This window comes from Anoplopoma fimbria, chromosome 10 (genome assembly GCF_027596085.1).
Source record: "Anoplopoma fimbria isolate UVic2021 breed Golden Eagle Sablefish chromosome 10, Afim_UVic_2022, whole genome shotgun sequence".
NCBI lineage: Eukaryota > Metazoa > Chordata > Actinopteri > Perciformes > Anoplopomatidae > Anoplopoma > Anoplopoma fimbria.
The window spans coordinates 14,956,085-14,976,266 of record NC_072458.1 but is presented as its reverse complement, the minus strand read 5'-3'; the positions used below and the strand labels follow the sequence as shown (position 1 = coordinate 14,976,266).

The 20,182-nt window shown below is 39.6% G+C and overlaps 1 protein-coding gene across 4 annotated transcripts in view; it reads left to right on the top strand.

Moving 5' to 3' along the window:
• Positions 1 to 19,552, top strand: part of smad10a (SMAD family member 10a) — a 29,491-nt gene extending 9,939 nt beyond the window's left edge. Inside the window, exons 1-12 of one of the 4 annotated variants that reach the window (XM_054606041.1) lie at positions 759 to 806; positions 1,707 to 1,947; positions 6,279 to 6,453; positions 6,623 to 6,646; positions 9,335 to 9,547; positions 10,106 to 10,363; positions 11,265 to 11,348; positions 11,915 to 11,968; positions 12,365 to 12,548; positions 13,870 to 14,038; positions 14,254 to 14,392; positions 16,481 to 19,552. In XM_054606041.1, coding sequence (XP_054462016.1) covers positions 1,711 to 1,947; positions 6,279 to 6,453; positions 6,623 to 6,646; positions 9,335 to 9,547; positions 10,106 to 10,363; positions 11,265 to 11,348; positions 11,915 to 11,968; positions 12,365 to 12,548; positions 13,870 to 14,038; positions 14,254 to 14,392; positions 16,481 to 16,692 — 1,749 coding nt within the window. In that variant the 5' untranslated portion in view covers positions 759 to 806; positions 1,707 to 1,710 and the 3' untranslated portion in view covers positions 16,693 to 19,552. Of the gene's footprint in view, positions 1 to 758; positions 807 to 1,703; positions 1,948 to 6,278; positions 6,454 to 6,622; positions 6,647 to 9,334; positions 9,548 to 10,105; positions 10,364 to 11,264; positions 11,349 to 11,914; positions 11,969 to 12,364; positions 12,549 to 13,869; positions 14,039 to 14,253; positions 14,393 to 16,480 lie in introns of those variants that run through there. The other 3 variants (XM_054606039.1, XM_054606040.1, XM_054606038.1) reach the window with 3 other exon arrangements.
• Positions 19,553 to 20,182: the final 630 nt, after the last annotated feature.

Below are 20,182 nucleotides of genomic sequence, written 5' to 3'. Positions count from 1 at the left end.
TACATTTTTCACATTAAAAGTCCCCCGTTTTTTTTCTTCCACTGTCCAATATTAATAAACTTGTTCTACAGAAGAATAGCCTGTAACAAAGCTCCGCTAATTCACTGTTAAACACATTTAATGTCCTTATAATTCTTCACAATTAAAGCCCTTGTTATTGTTGCTGCCTACTCTTCCTCTCTGCAGCATTAGTAGACTTGTTATAGGAAGATTAGCAGCTGACAAAGCTCTGCTAATTTGATGAAATAACATTTTCTTTCACATGAGGGGTATTTACTGACATGTAAATCTGTGCCCAGAATGAAAGAACTCTCCGAGGAAGCATGTGATATCTGTTGACAGTGTACAGAGAGGACTAGAAGTCATTTGTTCTCAACGTTTTAGAGGTGACAAATAATAGTTACAGATGATTTTGAGCTGACAGCTTTCATTACGGGAATATAATGAAAAGTTCTTCCAGGCTTTTTCACATTGTTTCTCTTGTTTTACTAAAGGTTCTTTGCTCTATATTCCAATATTAAAGATAACCATATGTGATTTAGTGTTTGTTGCATCTTTGTATACATTTTACACAAAACCTACATCTGGACAAATGTTTGTTATGAACTCAGCCTTTGAGTGTCTTTAAAGGAACCCTGGTTTCCCATATAAGAGCATTGAAATATGTAATTCCAAATAAAAAATGACGCAGGTAAAAAAGATCTTAGACCCTTATCATTTATGATATCTGACATGGTTTGGATCCTTTTGTTTTGCCACAGATGGAAGTAAAGGCCAGAAGCAATACATATTTGTGAATGAAAAAGGTGAATCAATTTCCTTTACTTTTGTCTACCTTCGGGATGTTATACTTTTTGATAAACCAATTTTATGAATACAAAATGAGAGCATTATAATAATAATGGTCCAAATTTGTTACATTTGGTCATACATTAATGCTGTCGGTTTTCGTTGGAAACCCCCAAAATACCCCCATTAACAGGAAAAAAGGGAAGATAATATAATAACTAAAATTACCAGTAATAGTATCGCAATATGACTAATAATAATAATAGGAGTATTATTTGATGTCAGGCCGGGCCTCAGAGGAAGGCGCAACCACGGTCCAGGTATAACAATGATCCATGGAAACGTGGCAGACGAGAAAGCGCAAAGACTCCAGGGAAGGAGCAGGGAACACAGTAATGTGTATTAATGGGACATGAATTCATAAAGATGGAGAGAGGAGCTCAGTGTATCCTAGGTAGTCCCCTGGCAGTCTAGGCCTATAGCAGAATATCTAGGGGCTGGACCAAGGCAATACTGAACCAGCCCTAACTATAAGCGCTATCAAAAAGGAAGGTCTAAAGCCTGCTCTTAAAAGTGGTGAGTGTGTCTGCCCCCGGACTGAAACTGGAACCTGGTTCCACAGAAGAGGAGCCTGATAACTGAAGGCTCTGGCTCCCATCCTACTTTTATATACTCTAGGAACCACAAGTAACCCTGCATCCTGGGTGTGCAGTGCTCTAGTGAGGTAAAAGGGCACCTTTTCTATGGGCTCCTTAAGATTAATGGTGCCTGGCCATTTAGGGCTTTGTAGATGGGAATGTGGATTTTAAATTCTATTCTTGATTTTACAGGGAGCCAGTGCAGATACGCTTATATGGGATTAGTATGATCTATTTTCAAAACCTAACAAGCTGTCCTCCTATGTTTTGTGGCAGCAGCATCATGTCGGTGAACCCTCCGAGCAGCAATGACGCCTGCCTCAGCATCGTCCACAGCCTCATGTGCCACCGGCAGGGCGGAGAGAACGAGGGCTTCGCTAAGCGGGCCATCGAGAGCCTGGTGAAGAAGCTGAAGGAGAAGAAGGACGAGTTGGACTCACTCATCACCGCCATCACCACCAATGGTGTCCATCCCAGCAAGTGTGTCACCATTCAGAGGACACTGGACGGACGGCTGCAGGTCAGTGCACCTTAGCAGTCCACTCAACTTTCACTGTTACACTCGCACAACTTCTAGGTTTACTTTCTTATCACTTCTGTACATTTGCAAGAGGATTTCTCTTGAATATCTCTTGAATATTGAATATATCTCTTGCTTTCAGATTTTACAGTTAGGAATTTATCTCACGGTTTGATTTAGATTGTTATGGTCACTTTTCCGTTCAAATTTAATTTAATATTCAGAATCAATGCACAATGAATTAAAACAGCTATCAGTTTATTGATCTGAAGTGTCTTTTTTACATGAATTCATTCTGATCTTAATACATAAGACAGGCACTGTGTGATAGGGAAGAGTAACTACTGCAGAAGTAGTAAAGAAGACAGCTAAGAAAGTACTTGGTGTCATCTGGACAGAGAAGGAGACTTGAAGATGGAATGAGGAAGTACAGGAAAGTATACAGAGGAAGAGGTTGGCAAAGAAAAGTGGGATAGTCAAAGAGATAAAGAAAGTAGACAGGAGCACAGGGATCAGCTTCAGGTGAAGAGAGAGGTGGTGAAGGCTAAGGAGAAGGTGTATTTTGAGTTGTATTAGAGTTGCAAACTCCACACAGAACAGGACTTGGAACAAAATAACATTCAAACTCATGTTGAGCCATGAGATGTCTTGATATGGGATCGAACCCAGGCCCTCTTGCTGTGAGGTGACAGTGCTAGCCACCACACAACCGTGCAGCCCAGAGAGTAACAAGAGTAGGTAAACACTACAAGTTAAGAAAAGAAACAAGACTCACTTAACTAAATGTATCAATGCATCTTTGAAGGAACAGTGGTTGGTAGATGAATGGCGGGAACTCTATCTCTATCTATAAAAAATATATATACGCACTCTAAAATTGATAACTTATTTATGAACAGCTGGGATCTGCATAAGATAACAGACTGTAAAATTTGGGTGGCTGTTGTCTCAATCGTAATGCAATTCACTTAACTATTTATTTGACTAATACACATGAAAAATACTACCTGCAGACTAAATGTAAGCATATTATATACTGTATATATAAAACAGCAATGACTGAGCAAATTAAAATGGAAATCAAGAGAAGTATAAGTGGAAACCATACCAAAGAAATTAGTTTAACTATTCTATGGGACACTCTAAAGGCCGTCATACGGGTGAAACTAATAGCTATCACCTTCCTACTCAGAGATTTGTTCTATATGAATTTCCTGTATATAGTATAAGAGCGGTTGGGACTCACTAAAGACATTAAAACTATCTATCAAAGTCCAAAAGCTAGAATTAACATTAATTGCTATGAAATAATAGGACTGAAGAGGATGTTGCTTGTCCCCCCTCCTCTTTTCCATATACATTGAGCCTTTAGTACAGGCTATACGACAGAGTAAGGAGTCTAAAGGAATTCATATTATATATATTGGTCGTTTTGACCTTTATTTATAATGCATCTCAAGAAATAAAGACAACTTTCCTACTGAAATAGAACAAAAAAAAATGACATACCTTGGTGTGACCTTAACAAAACAAGTAACTAATTTATATAGAACTATTTCTAAACAAATTCATTTTCAGATTAAAAGAGAAAATGAGAGATGGTCAGCCACACCATTAGACTTTAGCGCAAGAATTGAAATAATCAAAATGAACATTTTACCTACATTGTTGTATCTTTTCCAATCCCCCAATTAAGATTCTTTAAAAAAAATAAAACATTTTGATAATGATATTGGTTGGTAAAAAGCCACAAATAAAATACTGTACTTTACAACTGACCAAAGATAAGGGTGGCATGGCACTCACAAATTTAAAAATGATTCTTATGCTGCCAACTCTGACCAATGATAAAGTTGTGTGAGTATAGAGCGAGGTGGAAAGATATTGAGATGACTGTTGCAGACACTACAGTCCAGTCCCTGATTGGTAATATTAAACTAGTAAAGACATTACAGGTTTAACAGTATTGTTTGAAAGAGAGATTTGGATTAGAAAAAGATGACTTTTCACATTTTGGAGATTATTTAATAAAGGAAATACAAACCTCAAAAACCTTCAATGGACTGCTGTATGTAGTGATGCAGACATACGGTGGGACGAGATGCAATACCTAAGGAGTGCAAAGTGATGTCCCTCGGATATATAAATGATTTTGTCACTTATAATGATAGATATTTTAGCAAGATATTATTCAAGTAAGAAGGCCACAACAAGAAATCGGGATAAGACTGCATCCCCTTATCAGAATCAGAATCAGAATCAGAATCAGCTTTATTTGCCAAGTATGCGTGCGCATACAAGGAATTTGACTTCGTTTTTTCCGTCGCTCTCAGCGTACATACATAGAAATAGACAAATAAATACAGAAAACATGGACAGTAAAGTATAAGGGAGGCATAAACATTTAACTTGTATATACAAGTATAAATATAAATATATACAGTATATACTAAAGTACGTATATAAACATAAAAACACAACAACAATGAAATGGAAGTAATAGAGCAGAATGCTGTATGACTGGTTAATTGTTCATCAGAGTGACAGCCAGAGGAAAGAAGCTGTTCTGGTGTCTGGTTGTTTTGGCGTACAGTGCTCTGTAGTGCCTACCAGAGGGGAGGAGCTGGAACTGGTTGTGTCCAGGGTGTGATGGTCTGCAGTGATGTTTCCTGTCCCTTTCCTGACTCTGGAGAGGTACAAGTCCTGGATAGAGGGCAGGCTGGCACCAATGAGTCTCTCTGCAGACCTGACAGTCCGTTGTCGTCTGTTCCTGTCCTGTTTGGTGGCCGAGCTAAACCAGACAGTGATGGAACAGCAGAGAACAGACTGGATGATGGCAGGGTAAAACTGAATCAGCAGCTCCTGAGGCAAGTTGTACTTCCTGAGCTGGCGCAGGAAGTACAACCTGGGCCTTTTTCTGGATGGTGTCGATGTTGGAGCCCCACTTTAGGTCCTGAGAGATAGTGGATCACAGAAACATGAAGGTCTCCACAGCCGACATATTGCTGTTTAGTAAAGTCTGCTGTCCTCTCCACAGTTTTGATCTTAGTCAGCTCCAGGTTGTTCTGACCACACCAGAGGGCCAGCTGATCAACCTCCCGTCTGTACGCAGACTCATCAACATCCCGGATGAGACCCGGACGGTGTTATAAACCAATGTTATATAGAACATTGGTTTGGAAATATAAGAGAGATTTATAATATGGAAAATTACATTTAAACTTAGAGTGAGAGATAATGTTTTTGTTAGTAAATGGAAGAAATAGATGATTTATGACAAAGTGGAAAAGGCTTACTGATATGGAGGGTGTGGAACTGCTTCAATTTCATGGCACTTTTACCTCTGAAAACTTTATATGGGACAGTAACTTTCACAGATTTTTAAAGTTGGCACAGCAGATATTGTGTTTCTTGGGGATGTTCAAACAAATGTACGTTTCAAGAAAGCTATGGCCCAGTGTTACTCAAAGATAGTCTGTGTTTGTCAGTCTACAAACCTGGATCCATCTCAGTCCCACCTGTCCTTCACACATAAATATTCAAATAGCACTCATAAAGAGAAAAAAGCAAAGTCGTTTTATTAACCATGACGCGATCAGTGTGATGGACACCAAGCTATACAAACATTCTGTGCACACAAAGTGAAAATGTATCAAGTTGTGTTGTGAGGTGTTAGGGTCAGTAACAAAACCACTTTTTCATCAGCCTGTAAGGCCATATTTACAGTCTGTTGTCTCTGTATATGTAAAAAAAAAAAAAAAAAAAGAAAAAGAAAACCAACAAAAGTAGAGAGTCCAGTGGCCATTTTCAGGATATGTTTGTTACTAGCAGTTTTAGTACAGTGGCCCAAAATCAGATACATATTGAAGCCTTGGCTCCGCTTTGGCAGTCTGTGAAAATGTTATTATTAAATGTTAATTATGCCCTGGATAAAGTTTCTGTCATTCAGACAGCAGGCAGAGAGTAGACACAGAAATATCTTTAACGGTTATTTTGACAAAGTTTTTGTAAACAATAACATAATTTGTTTTTAAATAACCCACAGAACTTTTAGTAAGCTGCCAAATAAAAGTATTGCCTACATTTTTTTTATTATGATAGAGAATGAAATAATTATCAATTGAAGATTAAAGATACAATCCACTGCTGGATATGAATGAGTTAAAAAAATAAAAAATAGTTTCCCTTGGCGTAGGGATTGGTGTCACCAAAAGCTAGAGTAACATATGGAGTGAGAAGGAGACACATGGATCTAGGAAGTAGTAGCTATCAAAAATGACATTCAGTGTGCATGACACAAAGGCTATAATGATGCTGTGCTCTCTCCTCAGGTGGCAGGGAGGAAAGGTTTTCCTCACGTCATTTATGCACGGCTGTGGCGCTGGCCTGACCTCCACAAAAATGAACTCAAGCATGTCAAGTTCTGCCAATACGCCTTTGACCTGAAGTACGACAATGTATGTGTCAACCCCTACCATTATGAGAGGGTGGTGTCACCGGGCATCGGTAGGTCAGCTTCATACTTTACACGCTTCACAGTTTCATTCCAATCACTGACAAATATTTGTAAGCATAGTTCAACAAACTTTTTAAATCTTTGTTGCTGATGCTTCATTTTCTGTATGATGTGGTTAGTCAAGTTTTCATCTCATGTTCTTCTTGTATTTTCTGACAGTTGGTCTCAGCCTTCAAAATACAGGTGAGTTACATTCTACTGCACCACATCACGACTTAAAGGATTTCTTGTTTCCTATGCCTAGGCCTACAGAAGACATAGGAATTACTAACTTTCCCCCAACTTCACTTTCTTAAAAATACATAAAAGATGCCTCTTGAAAGAAAAGATTGTATCCCTAAATAAAATAAAATATAAACAGGAACACCCCACACACACACACACACACACACACACACACACACACACACACACACACACACACACACACACACACACACACACACACACACACACACACACACACACACTATACGATAAAGAGATATTTCTTTGCCAATTTACAGACAATGTGCTTTAGCATGTTCAGTATGTGTCCATTCACATCCCCTACCTGGTGGTTGCTACGTCAACAGAACGTCCAGGTCTTATACACCAGGAGAACGAGGTGGCCCTACTGAATGCTAAAGCTTCTGTCACACATGCACCTTGTTACATAAATGTGATGGCCTCATATGTGGATAGGCATATGAGGCCGATGTTGTTCTATTGGGAGAACAAACGGTGACGGTGTTATTTTGTGTCTGTATTTACAGTTGAACAATATAGTATAATAGTCTTATTGCAATGTTCACGGTGATAATTATGGCTTTGTTGTATTTGAATAGGTGACTGATGGGTGTAATGTCTCCTAAGAGGCAGTGACACAGGAGTGACCCAGGCTTTGTGTGATGATAGTTATAATCTGTGTATGGCGGTTGTCTGAAGTGTTGAGAGTGCAATGGGGACATATGGTGTTGTCTGCCATACCCATCAAGTGCATTCTGTGCTGAGTTCTGTGTGTTGTGTGTAGGATCTATGTAGGATCCTATACAGGGATCTGTTATGATTGAGTCATTGGATAATGAGATAAGTCTGTATAATTTTGAAAGTTGTTTTACCTGGATGTTGATATTGTAAAAGGTCTTTTACTATTGGTGGTGGTGAAAAGCTTCTATGTGTGATATCAGTTTCTTGTCTGCTTGTGTATTTGAGTTGTGGATTATTGTTGAAAATGTTCTGGGGGGGAATCAAACAAACGTTAATATGGTGTTGTTTTAAACAGGTGTCCTAATGTTTTTCTGTGCGTTAAAGGAGAAGGTGCTTTGGTTGATTACAGTCTGGGTTGCTCCACATTGGGTTGAATTAACGTGGTGGTGGTGGTGTGTGATCGGGGATCTTATTGATTTTCACGTTCTCCAAAGACTCCAAAGTTGTGTTAAAAGCTATTCTTGTAGCAGTAATGTTTGTCTATTTCATCTGAGAGAATTGATAACTCTTTGATGGAGAGTTTGTTGCTTTCAATTTCCATGGATTGTGAGCATTTGAGAGAATCCCTTTCATGATGTATTGTAATTATTAGCTTAATAGTAATGGAGGAAATTTGGGGCATTTAAACCCTCAAGCTGTTTGCTTTTCTGTAATGTTTTGAGTAAAATTTTGTTATTGAGTCAAGTGGATTTAACAAATTGGGTTTTTGTTTTTACCATCTTTCTATAGGTAAATAAAACTAAAATGACGGGGGATCGATGAGCAAATAAAAAAAGACTTGTCTGTCATCAATAGGCAAGGCTTGACCAATCAGATTTGACTTTGTAAAGTCAAAGGACACCTCAATTCAAAAAACTTTATTCAATTTAAGGCAAGCAAGCATGCAATCAGAAATACACTTAAGAAAAAATATGTAAGAAAGACGTTCACAAGGATTGATAGCAGCAGCCAGTCCACAGCTGGCCAACATTATCCAACACACAAAGGCAAATGTCTGAATAAAACCAGATACCTATGTCTGACAAAAACACCATCATGTGACTGATTGAAGAAGCCAGCACTAATACATTTGTTAGAAAAGGCCTGAGCTCATTAGGATACAGGAATAGAGCTCTTCCTTTTCTCTGTCTGACTTCAGGACACCGCAATTTATTTCACAGCGAGAGGTTCCAGCAGGGTGCTCACTAGTCTGATTGTCACACTGACTTTCTTTCACTCTTTCTACTAACAGCAGCTTCATCATCGCTTTAACTCTGCCATCAGACCATGACATTGCTTGACATTGCTCTCTAACCCTGCAGACATAAAATATAATAATGATATATCAAGTTTTAATCCAAATAGTTTTGAAAATGATTGTGCACTTGATGGAAATATTTTTCATGGCAGGAAAGGTTCTGTCTACTTCCCTGTACATTAAAGTGTTTCTGATAATAAAGGCTAACAATCAGAATTACATACGCGTTGTACTGTGAAGTCTCTAGTTTCACCACTGACAACGTTATGTTACCCTGAGTAATATCACGTTGTTTATATAGCTGAGAAAAACGGTTTAAAGTGCTGATGTGTGATGAGTTCACACTGCTATATTTGTGTGTATAGAAAAAAATAAATAACCTTGAACTGGTTTTTGCTGTAAAAAAGGATACCATGCATGTGGGTGAAGGCATTTTAAATGGTGCTAAACATAGACATTATTTAATGCATACAGAATGGCAGAATTACTAGTAATGGCCTTTTTCATTGGCTTGGTGGAATATTAATTGCCTGAGCGCCGATGATATTTTATGATTATCCACCAGTGATATCCAGGGGCTGTTTGCATTCCGATTTTCTAACGACCTAATAATGTTTGGAATAAGCTCTATGTCCCCCACTGATATCACCTCCTGCCTCCTGCAGCAGCACCAGGCAGCCTGATCAAAGAGGAATACATCCATGACTGTATACAGATGGACCTCCCACCTGGCATGCCTCTGTCTGAACACCAAGCGGCAATGAAGCTTCCTCCTCCAGACCTCTATGGGCAGCCCTTGCATCCCCCGCAGCTGTCCTCTGAACCCCATGGACCCCCACCTGTCACCAGATACACTAACCTGCCGGTCTCACCCAAAGGTCAGTGCTTCATTATCGGATATCTGTATGAGATATTGAATGGTTAACTAACTCATTAACAGACAGGCTTATTATGGTTCATACTATGTCTATTATTTTGGGCAGGCAGCAGATAAATAGTGTGGAGGAGCTGCTAAATTATAATTCTATTTTACCATAAACAGAGAGTACATAGTGACAGATAACCTGAGCACTGTGCAGACTGTTCACTTTGTCAAAAGTGAGGTGGAGACACAATCTCACTTCTTACTGCACTGTGAGAAAATATAATGATCTAAGAGAACGTACATTATATATATCCTGAGTTTATTCATCACCCCAGTCTGGAGAAACTGCCGTATTAACTGCACGTTAACTGTTACCATGCCTTAAGAGATGATACAAGCTCTGTAGTAAATGTTTCTGATGATCACATCTGTAAGAGTGTGTTTGTGTGTTTAAAGTGTTTGTTATCTTGTTATTATGTTTTTAGTTTTCTTGGAGAGAGAGAGAAAGAGAGAGAGATTGAGAGAGAGAGAGAAAAAATAGTCCTGACTCGTTCCTCTGTTCTCCTTCCAGTGTCTGGCTCCGGCTCCATGCTACCACTGCAGGGTGGTCACGGTGACAGCCGTCTCCAAACCGCATCTCCACAGGCTCAGGTCATGAGCTCGGCACCACGACCTCCGACCCCAACCCAACCCCCTCCTCAGCAACAGGCTGCCCAGCAACCCTCACAGTCCCCCCACCAATCACAATCCTCCCTACCTCCTTCTCACCCGCATGGACAGAACGGTTACAGCAGCAATAAACACTCTCAGAGCCAGGCTGCCTTCCACAGTGAGTTCTCACATACACAAATACATGCATATATATACTAACATATATACATGGTTATTCTTTAATCACAGTATTTTGTTTTGCTTTCCAGGGGATGGGAATCGTAAGCGATTGTATACTAATGCAGGATTATTTATTTCATTTATTTTATCTATCTATTTATTTAGAACATGTAACAAATCAGTAAAAACTAAAACAAAAAACAAAAATGAACAGTTAACACACGGCAAGCTCCTTATATACAAATTCTCATAAACATTCTCATAATCAATATAACTAAACAAACAAATAAATATTATAAGTCCAAAAAGGAGTACGAAGAACAATGAACTTAATATGTATCATGAATACAACTTTATGAATATGAGTATATTTTGTCAATCAGATATTACGTAAAAAAATAACCTCACATGCATCCTTCCAACCTGTCCTCATCCCTATACATCTTAGAAAATGATTTATAATGAAATGATAGATGCCACATATAAATATAAACATTTGAACTCAGACTTAAATCAACACAGTGAAACAGTGTTAATGAAAACTGATCATAATAGGATCATGAATCTTCATAAAAAGTACCATTTATTGCTGAGCTGCAGCGCTGGACTTTTATTAGAGTGTACAAGTATATGTATTTTTATTTCTATTTTAAAAAAGTCAGTCACTGAATAGTGTAAATGTGTCAAGCTGTATGAGAGACATAAACAAAGTCCAGATGAAATAAAAATGCATTTTTGAACCTTTTAGATCACATCCTCAGTGACGTTGTGCACCTATAAACAATGTATGCTTTGCATATTGTTATGTCAAAATCCAATCATCTTTCCTCCTTGTAAAACAAAATGCTCAAACACAGCACATGGCCACACTGATAATTCTTTATTTCCCTGTAATTCAGCAGTTTGGACAGGCAGCAGCACAGCCTCCTACACTCCCTTAGGACCCCAGCAGAACGGGCGTGGTCATCATCCAAACCACCATTGTAAGATATGCTTCACATGATGTTCACTTTAATCCTTTCACATCACTGCTCCTTACTAGGTGCTTTTTAAATGAAAGACCTTGTATGATGTTTTTTTATTTGATCTTTCTATGTTATCATCAAATTATTTATTTTATGTATACTGCACAATAGCTGTAAAAATATATTCTGTATTTGTATATCTGTCCTAGAGAATGCTTTGGCCAGAAATATTAATTTAGAGCACAAAGTGTCAACTTGATCAAACAGAGAGCTTCATTTGGATTGCTTTGTGTTTCTATTACATGATGCTGAAGGTAAAGGCTGTGTAGTGTGGAATAATAAGGCATTCATCTACTGAATTGCTTTAATTCTACTATATTGTTATGTATTGAGTTATTAAGCTAAAGTAACTCTACCCACGCAGTTGATTAGGACCATGAGGAGTCCAACACGTAGAGGCTTCAATTCATTTCACAGCCACACTATCAAGTGATAGCTTCAGGTTCAGCTTGTAAAAGTGAGAGCTGGGTACAGCTTTGTGATTTTTCTGCTTCAGACTGATGTACTCCTTCCTCTGCTTTCAGGGTCTCAGCATCATGGCTCAGCCTCTTTCCCTCCTTCAGTGTCCAACCATCCAGGTAAGAGATGATTATGCTGTAGCTATGAGTCCATTAAACTGTTATTGCTGATTTCATACAGTGTTTTTACACTGCCATTGAACTATTTCTTACTATTGTTATTAGAATTGTGGTGCTGCACAGGGCTTATATCTTGTTTATCATATATGTCAACACTATTTACATTCTGATTGTCTAAGTTGACAGTTGGTATTTGAGTTAATATTACATTTCTGTAAAAATGGGGATGGTAGGGTTGCAATGTTTATGATGAATGTGTATTTATTAATGATGTAGAAGACAATTAACCCCAGTATCTCTGCATGTCTTTGGGCACAATGCATCAGCTTCAGACACAAAGGTGGCAGGAAATCTGACCAACAGTTCTATCCCACCCTTGCTTTGTTTTCATTGCAGGACCAGAGTTTTGGTGCTCTATCTCCTACTTTGAAATGGACGTTCAGGTGGGTGAGATGTTCAAGGTGCCCTCCAGCTGCCCTATAGTAACCGTGGACGGCTATGTTGACCCGTCAGGAGGCGATCGCTTCTGCCTCGGACAGCTGAGTAACGTCCACCGCACGGATGCAAGTGAGAGAGCCAGGTGCGTCTTTAATAGAATATTAGTAGCATGTCTTTTTTATATAACACTTAGTTGTTTCATATAAAAAAAGACATGCTATAAAAAAGTGTTTGGAGCTGCTCTGACAGGCCACCCTCAAGGTTTACGTTGGCATATGTTGGCTCTTTGCCAGTATCACTTGTAGTTTTTCCAAGCATCCCACTAAGTAGCCTAATGGGATGCTTGGCGAGATGCAGTGCAGCACTGTGTGTGGACGGCTGGGAATCTATTACCACTGGGCAAAGCTGGGAGGGATTACCAGCATATTTCCTGTGGCCAGCGCAGGGCATTGAGCGGAGAATTTCTGCTCCTCATTCTTTGCCAACTTTCTTTTTTCAATGCATTGAGACTTTTGGACGTCACAACGCTCTGGTTATTGGAAACGTTTGGATGACACTCACTGTATTCTCATTCTCCAAATAGTAAAATACAATAATATTAGTGTAGCCTGATCTTGACATGCATTGAAACAAACAAACAAAAACAGCTGCGCAGCATTGAATGTTGATTTAAAATTTGAGCGTCTTGTGATGGTTTCATTCTCCTGCTGTTGTTGTTGGAACTTGCATCAAAGGATTTCTGTTTTTGTTATTGCTGTTTAAATGTAGGCTTTTATATGGCTATTTAAAACATATGGCCGGAGTTCTTCAATATTAACAGCCATAATGGCCACACTCCTCCTGGGTACCTCCCATTGCCTCCCTCTCTCTCTCCCTCTCTCTCTCTCTCTCTCTCTCTCTCTCCAATCACTGTGTCTTGTTTGTCGACACAACAAGTAACACTAATGTGGAGCGCTTTGGGCGGCTCTCCGCGCTCGGCATTCATGTAATTACACTTGGTTGTTCCCATGAAAGTAGTTGTGTGGGCAATGAAAAAAGAGAGCTTTAAACAGCATAAAGTGGCTCCTTTTTGAATGCTTACTGTTTCTTTCGTAAAGTAGATCACAGTGGCGGAATGAGCTGCCCTTCTGAATTCAGAACAGCAGAGTCATCTTCCATTGCAGGCTTTTTAAAAAGTCATTCTAACGGTTCATTTCTTTTCAGACAGACAATGCCGGAGCGCCTCGGTTGCTGATTACAGCGCATACTATAAAAGCGCAGCGTCCCTGGTCTGCTTTCAGCTGTGGGACCTTTGTTGCATGTCATACTCATTCTCTCCCCTTTTCCAGTCTGCCTCTACACAGTCACCTGTCAACTAAAGGCAAAACTGAAAAGTATAATTAACAGTTTTTTGTTTTGTTTTTTGGGTTTTACAATAAATAAATGGGGGTTTCTACATCTTTTTTTTGTCCTGTGTGTTCCAGGTTGCACATAGGTAAAGGCGTGCAGCTTGAGTGTCGTGGTGAGGGCGATGTGTGGATGCGCTGTATGAGCGACCATGCTGTGTTTGTACAGAGCTACTACCTCGATAGGGAGGCAGGCCGAGCACCAGGTGATGCTGTGCACAAGATCTACCCCGGAGCCTACATCAAGGTCTGAACCCAGCTCACACAAAGAAATCAGAGCCTCTATATTTAAACTGTTCTTTAAAATATCTTGTTGATTGAGAACACCAGTGAGCAGCATTCAGCTTCTACGTAGCATGACTCAATATCATTTGAAACGAGCCGTTTTTAGCTGCAAATGTGGAAGTGACTAAACTGTTTAAAATGTAACTACAGACTGAATGGTTGTTGTGTGTTGGTCAGGTGTTTGACCTGCGGCAGTGCCACAGACAGATGCAGCAGCAGGCAGCGACGGCTCAGGCTGCAGCTGCTGCACAGGCAGCTGCCGTGGCAGGAAATATTCCCGGTCCAGGCAGCGTCGGAGGCATTGCACCTGCAGTTAGTAAGTGTTCTTAACACTGTCACGATAATTTGACATTTAACAACACATGGTGGAAGCCAATTTGAAATGCAAATTGTAAGGTGAAATGTCCAAGGTTCAAGGTAGAATTTATTATACAATCCTCTTTACCGAGCTAGGAAGAGGGGAGTGACTAGTAAACAGAAACAATAAGAAGAGACTGGTTACTGAAAACAAATTCTAACATTATCAGTAAAAAATGATACAATAATGGAATCATATGTTATGGTAAGTTGTTGGTGTTTGAGCCAACCTTGCAGCTCAATACAACTTTGAGCAAATTTGGGATAAAATGCATATTTGAAGTCTGCATTGTATGTTTTGGGATTTCTATGTTATAATTCTGTCCACCAACATTAGTGCATTCATGCTATTTTTTTTTTTTTTTTTTTTTTAAATGAGGGAAAACCAGCAAAAAAAGGCGATAGACTCCTTTCCCACTGCCAGTAGAATAGTAGCTTTTCTTGGGTTGTTTTCTTCAAAGAAACAGGGTTAGTAGTGGTTTAACAGTGGTTACTTATTTTTATCTCCACCAGGAGAATCATGCAGTCACTCGTCTGTGTGCGTGCGTTCGTGAGTGAAGCGCCTCTGTGTCTGTCAACGGCTTATCTCGCATTGTGCTGCAGCAGAGGGCATAGTAATTCGGCTGGCCAGTTATGCCTGCATTCTCAAGGAGCTGTTGTGGTTGCGGTGACTCGGACTTTCTTAAATCCCCTTTTATTAACTGCTTTTTTCTGTCATTGACTGCCTGCTGACTCCTCACTTACTATGGGAAACAGGCCACCAGCCGTTGGGGGCCACAGGTGATAACACAGCTGCACCTCCAAGCTGCTACTCTGCTCCCAGAGACACAGTGGGGGAAAACAGTTGGCTCACTTTTAGTGTTTTGGATGGTGTGTTTTGCTAACAGCTAACAAAACTACCTGTACACACACTGCTGCATACCTTTTGGTAGCTGCTCTGTGGCCAGAGACACAGTGATACATCACTACAATTTATTACTTTTACTTTATTACTAGTTTGATGTTCTGGATCAGTTTGTTTAGGCTATTTATTTAGGTAAGCCTTAGGTAGTCATTGATCCGGATTCATTTATTTATTTATTTTTCACATCTATCTTTGTGGATTAAGTATTATTTCAACCTGAGGTGAAGTATTATTTCAACCTGAGGGGATTGTTGGAACAGTGAGGAGACTAACCAACATGGTTTGATGAGTTTTATTTAGTTTTCTGTTAAATGTGAGAGATGAATTGTACCTTAATAATCAGTCAGGTAAAAATTGTGTTGTCTGACTGGAGTCTGGTAGCTTTCAGGAGAGCATGAGCACAAAATTAACCCTGTTAATTTTATTTATGATATTTTCACTTCAACGAAGGGCATCGCACCGTGAAAGCGGCGACATTTAGAATGTCCCCCCGGGTGTCATGTTTCCATCAGCTGGAGCTGAATAATACCTGTGAATACTGCAGAGTCATTTATCCTGGAAATGAATGCGGATTATAACCTTTGCCACTGAAGGTTAAAAGCCAGATATCAGTGGGTGTTAGTGTTTTTCTTTTTGTCCAGTGGGAAAGGAGCTTATGCTATATGTAATATGTGCTGCTGCTATAGTGACCCCCTCACTTATACAGATCCTGTTTGATTCATTCACTAAAGGACCTGACTGTCAGAAGCTCTGATCACAATGTTTCGCTCAGAGTGCAGCAGCCAGTGATCCGCTGCGCTGCCTTCTTGGTGGAGGTTGTTGAGGCTGTATGCCAAAGGCACAGCATACCTTGTCTTTGATGCGTGCACCAGAATGGTATTACCATTTAAGAGATTGGCCTTCAATGAACTGCAACAAAAAAGCTCATGTGAAAATCATATTTCTGAAACACATGTAAGTAAATGATGTTCCACATCTATAAACATGTGGTAGGTAAATTGTATTGTTAGTGTAGAAATGCTCAGTTTTGAATCAATACCAGTGTGATTGCACAGGATGACTGAATGGCAGTGTGGTGGACCAGTGCTCTTACTGTGAGCACCTATCAGATATCCTTAATGATTTCACTCTTGTTCACCACAGGTCTGTCTGCAGCAGCCGGGATCGGGGTGGATGACCTGAGGCGCCTGTGTATCCTGCGGCTCAGCTTCGTGAAGGGCTGGGGGCCCGACTACCCCCGGCAGAGCATCAAACACACGCCCTGCTGGGTGGAGGTCCACTTGCACCGCGCTCTGCAGCTTCTGGATGAGGTGTTGCACACCATGCCGTTGGCAGACCCAGGGCCTGCTAACTGAGGACCATGACCATGTTCAAATTACAATCTGGATTCTATGAATGTGCACACACAGAAACACATGTTGCCAAATATGCTATCTAATTGATACTCAAAGCAAATCAAAGGAAAACCTGGTGTTGATGGTTTTTCCAATGCTTTTCTCTATAATCTAAAGTCAAACACAGGGAGTTGGAGCTCTGAAGGTAAAGATTCTGACCAACTTCTCTGTCCTAAAGACATTTGTATGCACTGTAGAAATCCAGGGATGTGTTTGAGAAATCCAGTTCCCCTATATGCAATCTGGATTTCTTCTAATAGTAGGAGTGTTCTGCACATTCCTATATGGAATATACACACAGATGTATACAATGTTATCCAGGAGAGAAAAAAAACACAGAAAGAGAGCTGCATACCTCTGGAAATGCTGTCAGTAAATTCACACTGAACACAAACAGCATTACGGTTCTCTTTACATCTTATCAACAACAGAACTGATGTAGAAGTATGGATTGAGGAAACCCGTATTATGTCATCTCTGTGCTTGTGCTGCGCCCTTCACTGTATGTTGTTCTAAACTGTTAGCATTGATCGCTGGTTAGCCCTCTTATTATTCTTAGCTCAAGCTATATTATTTTTGTACCAAAAGACTTAAAAGCCAAAAACATTTAGCTTTAAAGTAGTGTTGTTGTACTTTGTAATGAAACAGTGCTACCCTGTATGTAACCAAATGGTTGGTGTAAATCACCAAAGCCAAAATACCTCATAACTACAGTGCAAAGTCACATTTAGTTTTATGCCTAAAGCGCACACACTTTGTTCATCACTGACAGGCTGAAGTCAATCAATGGAGCCCTCTGATAGGATTCTGACATCAACACTCCCTAAGCTTTGTATTTATTTAGGTTTAAACTGTACCGTGCTGTGATGTGCAGTAGCAGTACTAGATAAGTTGACTGATATGTGATACTGTGGAACCTTGGTTATACCCTTCAGTGTTACAGCAGAAAGAAGTTGTATGATTGATGGTGGAAAACAACCATCAGCAGCTCCAGAGACAGAGACCTGAGTGCCGGTCTGATCTCTGGTCCGACTGCTGAGCGGATCATCTCTAACAGTGTGTTCACTGCAGCAGTTTATTTGAACTCTGGGTTGTTGTCTCCTGTACCTCCAGAGCCCTGTTCTTCAAATGTGGCTCTACCAATTCAGACTGTGATTGCTGTTATCAGGCTAAAATAATGCTGTCTGTTCGCATTCCAACTCATTCGGATTGGAAGAAGTTTGAGGATTGATTTGTTGATCCCAGATGAATTTATATTGAATAAGTGCACTCTTATTTTGAAATAAATGCTAAATAAATGAGTGTTTATCATATAATTGCAGGTACATGAGGTAGGTGTGTTGCATAGATGTAAAACAGTGGATGTGACATTAGGTCATAACTAATGGAATAACCGTCTGCTATCTTACCTGGGTTATTGTTGCAATAGACACCAACAGGCAGCAACTGGTTGTCTGCTGTGCGGCACTAAATTACTTTATCAGAGGGACCAAAGAGACCAGGGAAGCTGGCATCACTTTCCAGATGCAAGTACAGAGTAGTTCGAAGTCAAGTTATTGCTGATTGCTAGCTCTCAACAGTATTGATCTGTTAGCTAAACGGATAAGTTATAAACCGCAGACATTGCCTTAAATTTAGCTACGCTAACAAAGCTCAAAAGTAACATCTTGTAACGTTAAAGTTAAAAGAAAGTTATTAATATTACACTAACATTCAAGCACCTCAATGCCAATCAAGTGTAAAGAAAACATAACATGTTCATGACAAAAGAGTGCTTTTATTCACACCTAAATCCCATTTCTTAATATCTCAAGACTAACATCAGCCAGCATATTTCGAGGCTGAGGGGTCGCACCTTAACATTATCTGTTGACCAAAATTAGCTGCCTTGAATCCTGCAATCAATCATATATTAACATCACTTCTAATCAGATTGTCCTTTCAGTAAACCAAAAAATATATATAAAAACTCCAGGTCTTGAACAGGTAAAGCAATCCAGTCCGAAAATAGGAGTTTTGTACTTCAGCAGTTTAAGTCAAGTTTGCAATTTTGCAAAATTCCTGCGATTTTCTCTGCATTATCCTGAAAAGTTAAAGTCCATAACCATACCTTGTGATGACAGTGAAGGACTTTTTGCAACAAGTCCCTCAGGGGTTCTACTGAAGGCTTTAGCTTTTCCCCAAAAATGTAGTTTATCAAGCTCTTCAACCTATCTTCTCATCATCAAAACAAACGCTAGTTGACCAGGAAAAAAATTCAAAACAGGAAGTGACTGATGGTGATGCCTGCCTATAGCCCATAGTACTGAATCTATTTAGCTACTCAAAGCGCCAAAAATATGCATTAGAAAAACTCAACAGCAAACACTTTCCAGAAATCATTACCCGGTTATTCAAGATATTCCACAGAAAGTGAAACTGCTTACAACAAGCTCTGTGAATGATCTTGAGTAACTTAATGTAGTAAGTTAGCCATTCAGAATACAAACACAGCTCTTACGGATAAAGTTTGGGCAAAATTGAAAACATAAAGTTGATATTGTTAGGATATAATTCTACCAGAATATTTGGTTGTTGGTTCATTCTAGACAGACACAGTTGTCGTTCGCTCAATACTTTGAATAAAAACTGTATTGGTGTGTTGGTAGAAAAATCCAATATAAAGACAATCTAAGCCTGTTTCACCATAGGTTCCATTCACAGCAAGTTATAAACTGGACCCAGGTAAGATGGCCGCCATATTGTTCTTGGAATTGCAAGTCATTTGAACATGTCGCTACTATTTTATATCTATGGTGTGTTGGGAACCCTCCCAGCATGCAAAGGGAAAATATATTCATTGACATAAGTGCCGAATGTTTCGGGTTATTTTCTTCTACATTTACTCTCTGTTAAACATTAACAGTGAATATAGTTACAGTTTTATAGGAACAGAGTGTAGCATTTTGTGGGATCTATTAGCAGGAATGGATTATGATATTCATAATTATGTTTTCATTATTGTATAATCACATATAACTAAGAATTGTTGTGTTTCCTTAGCTTAGAGTGAGCCCTTCATATCTACATAGTGGGCGGGTCCTCTTCATGGAGTCCATGTTTCTACAGTATCCCAGAATGGACAAACCAAATACAGGCTCTAGTGAGAGCCTTTCACATTTGTATGTTTCCTGAAGGCCACTGTAGTTCTCAAGACACATTTGTGAAACTGTGATAATGTGAGCCGTAGAGTTCAAAACCATGGCTACGCCAGGCGCCTTTCAACTTCTGTTGCTCATAAAGCAGTGTTCTTATGCAAGGCCTCTGAGCGAAGCAGACAACGTTACCCAGTCACCCCAATGAGCGGAGGGGTATTCAGTTAGTGGCAATCTGCAACCAGAGCTAGATGCCACCAAATCCTACACACTGTCCCTTAATGACAATCCTCAGCTGCCTCATGTACATAAAAAAG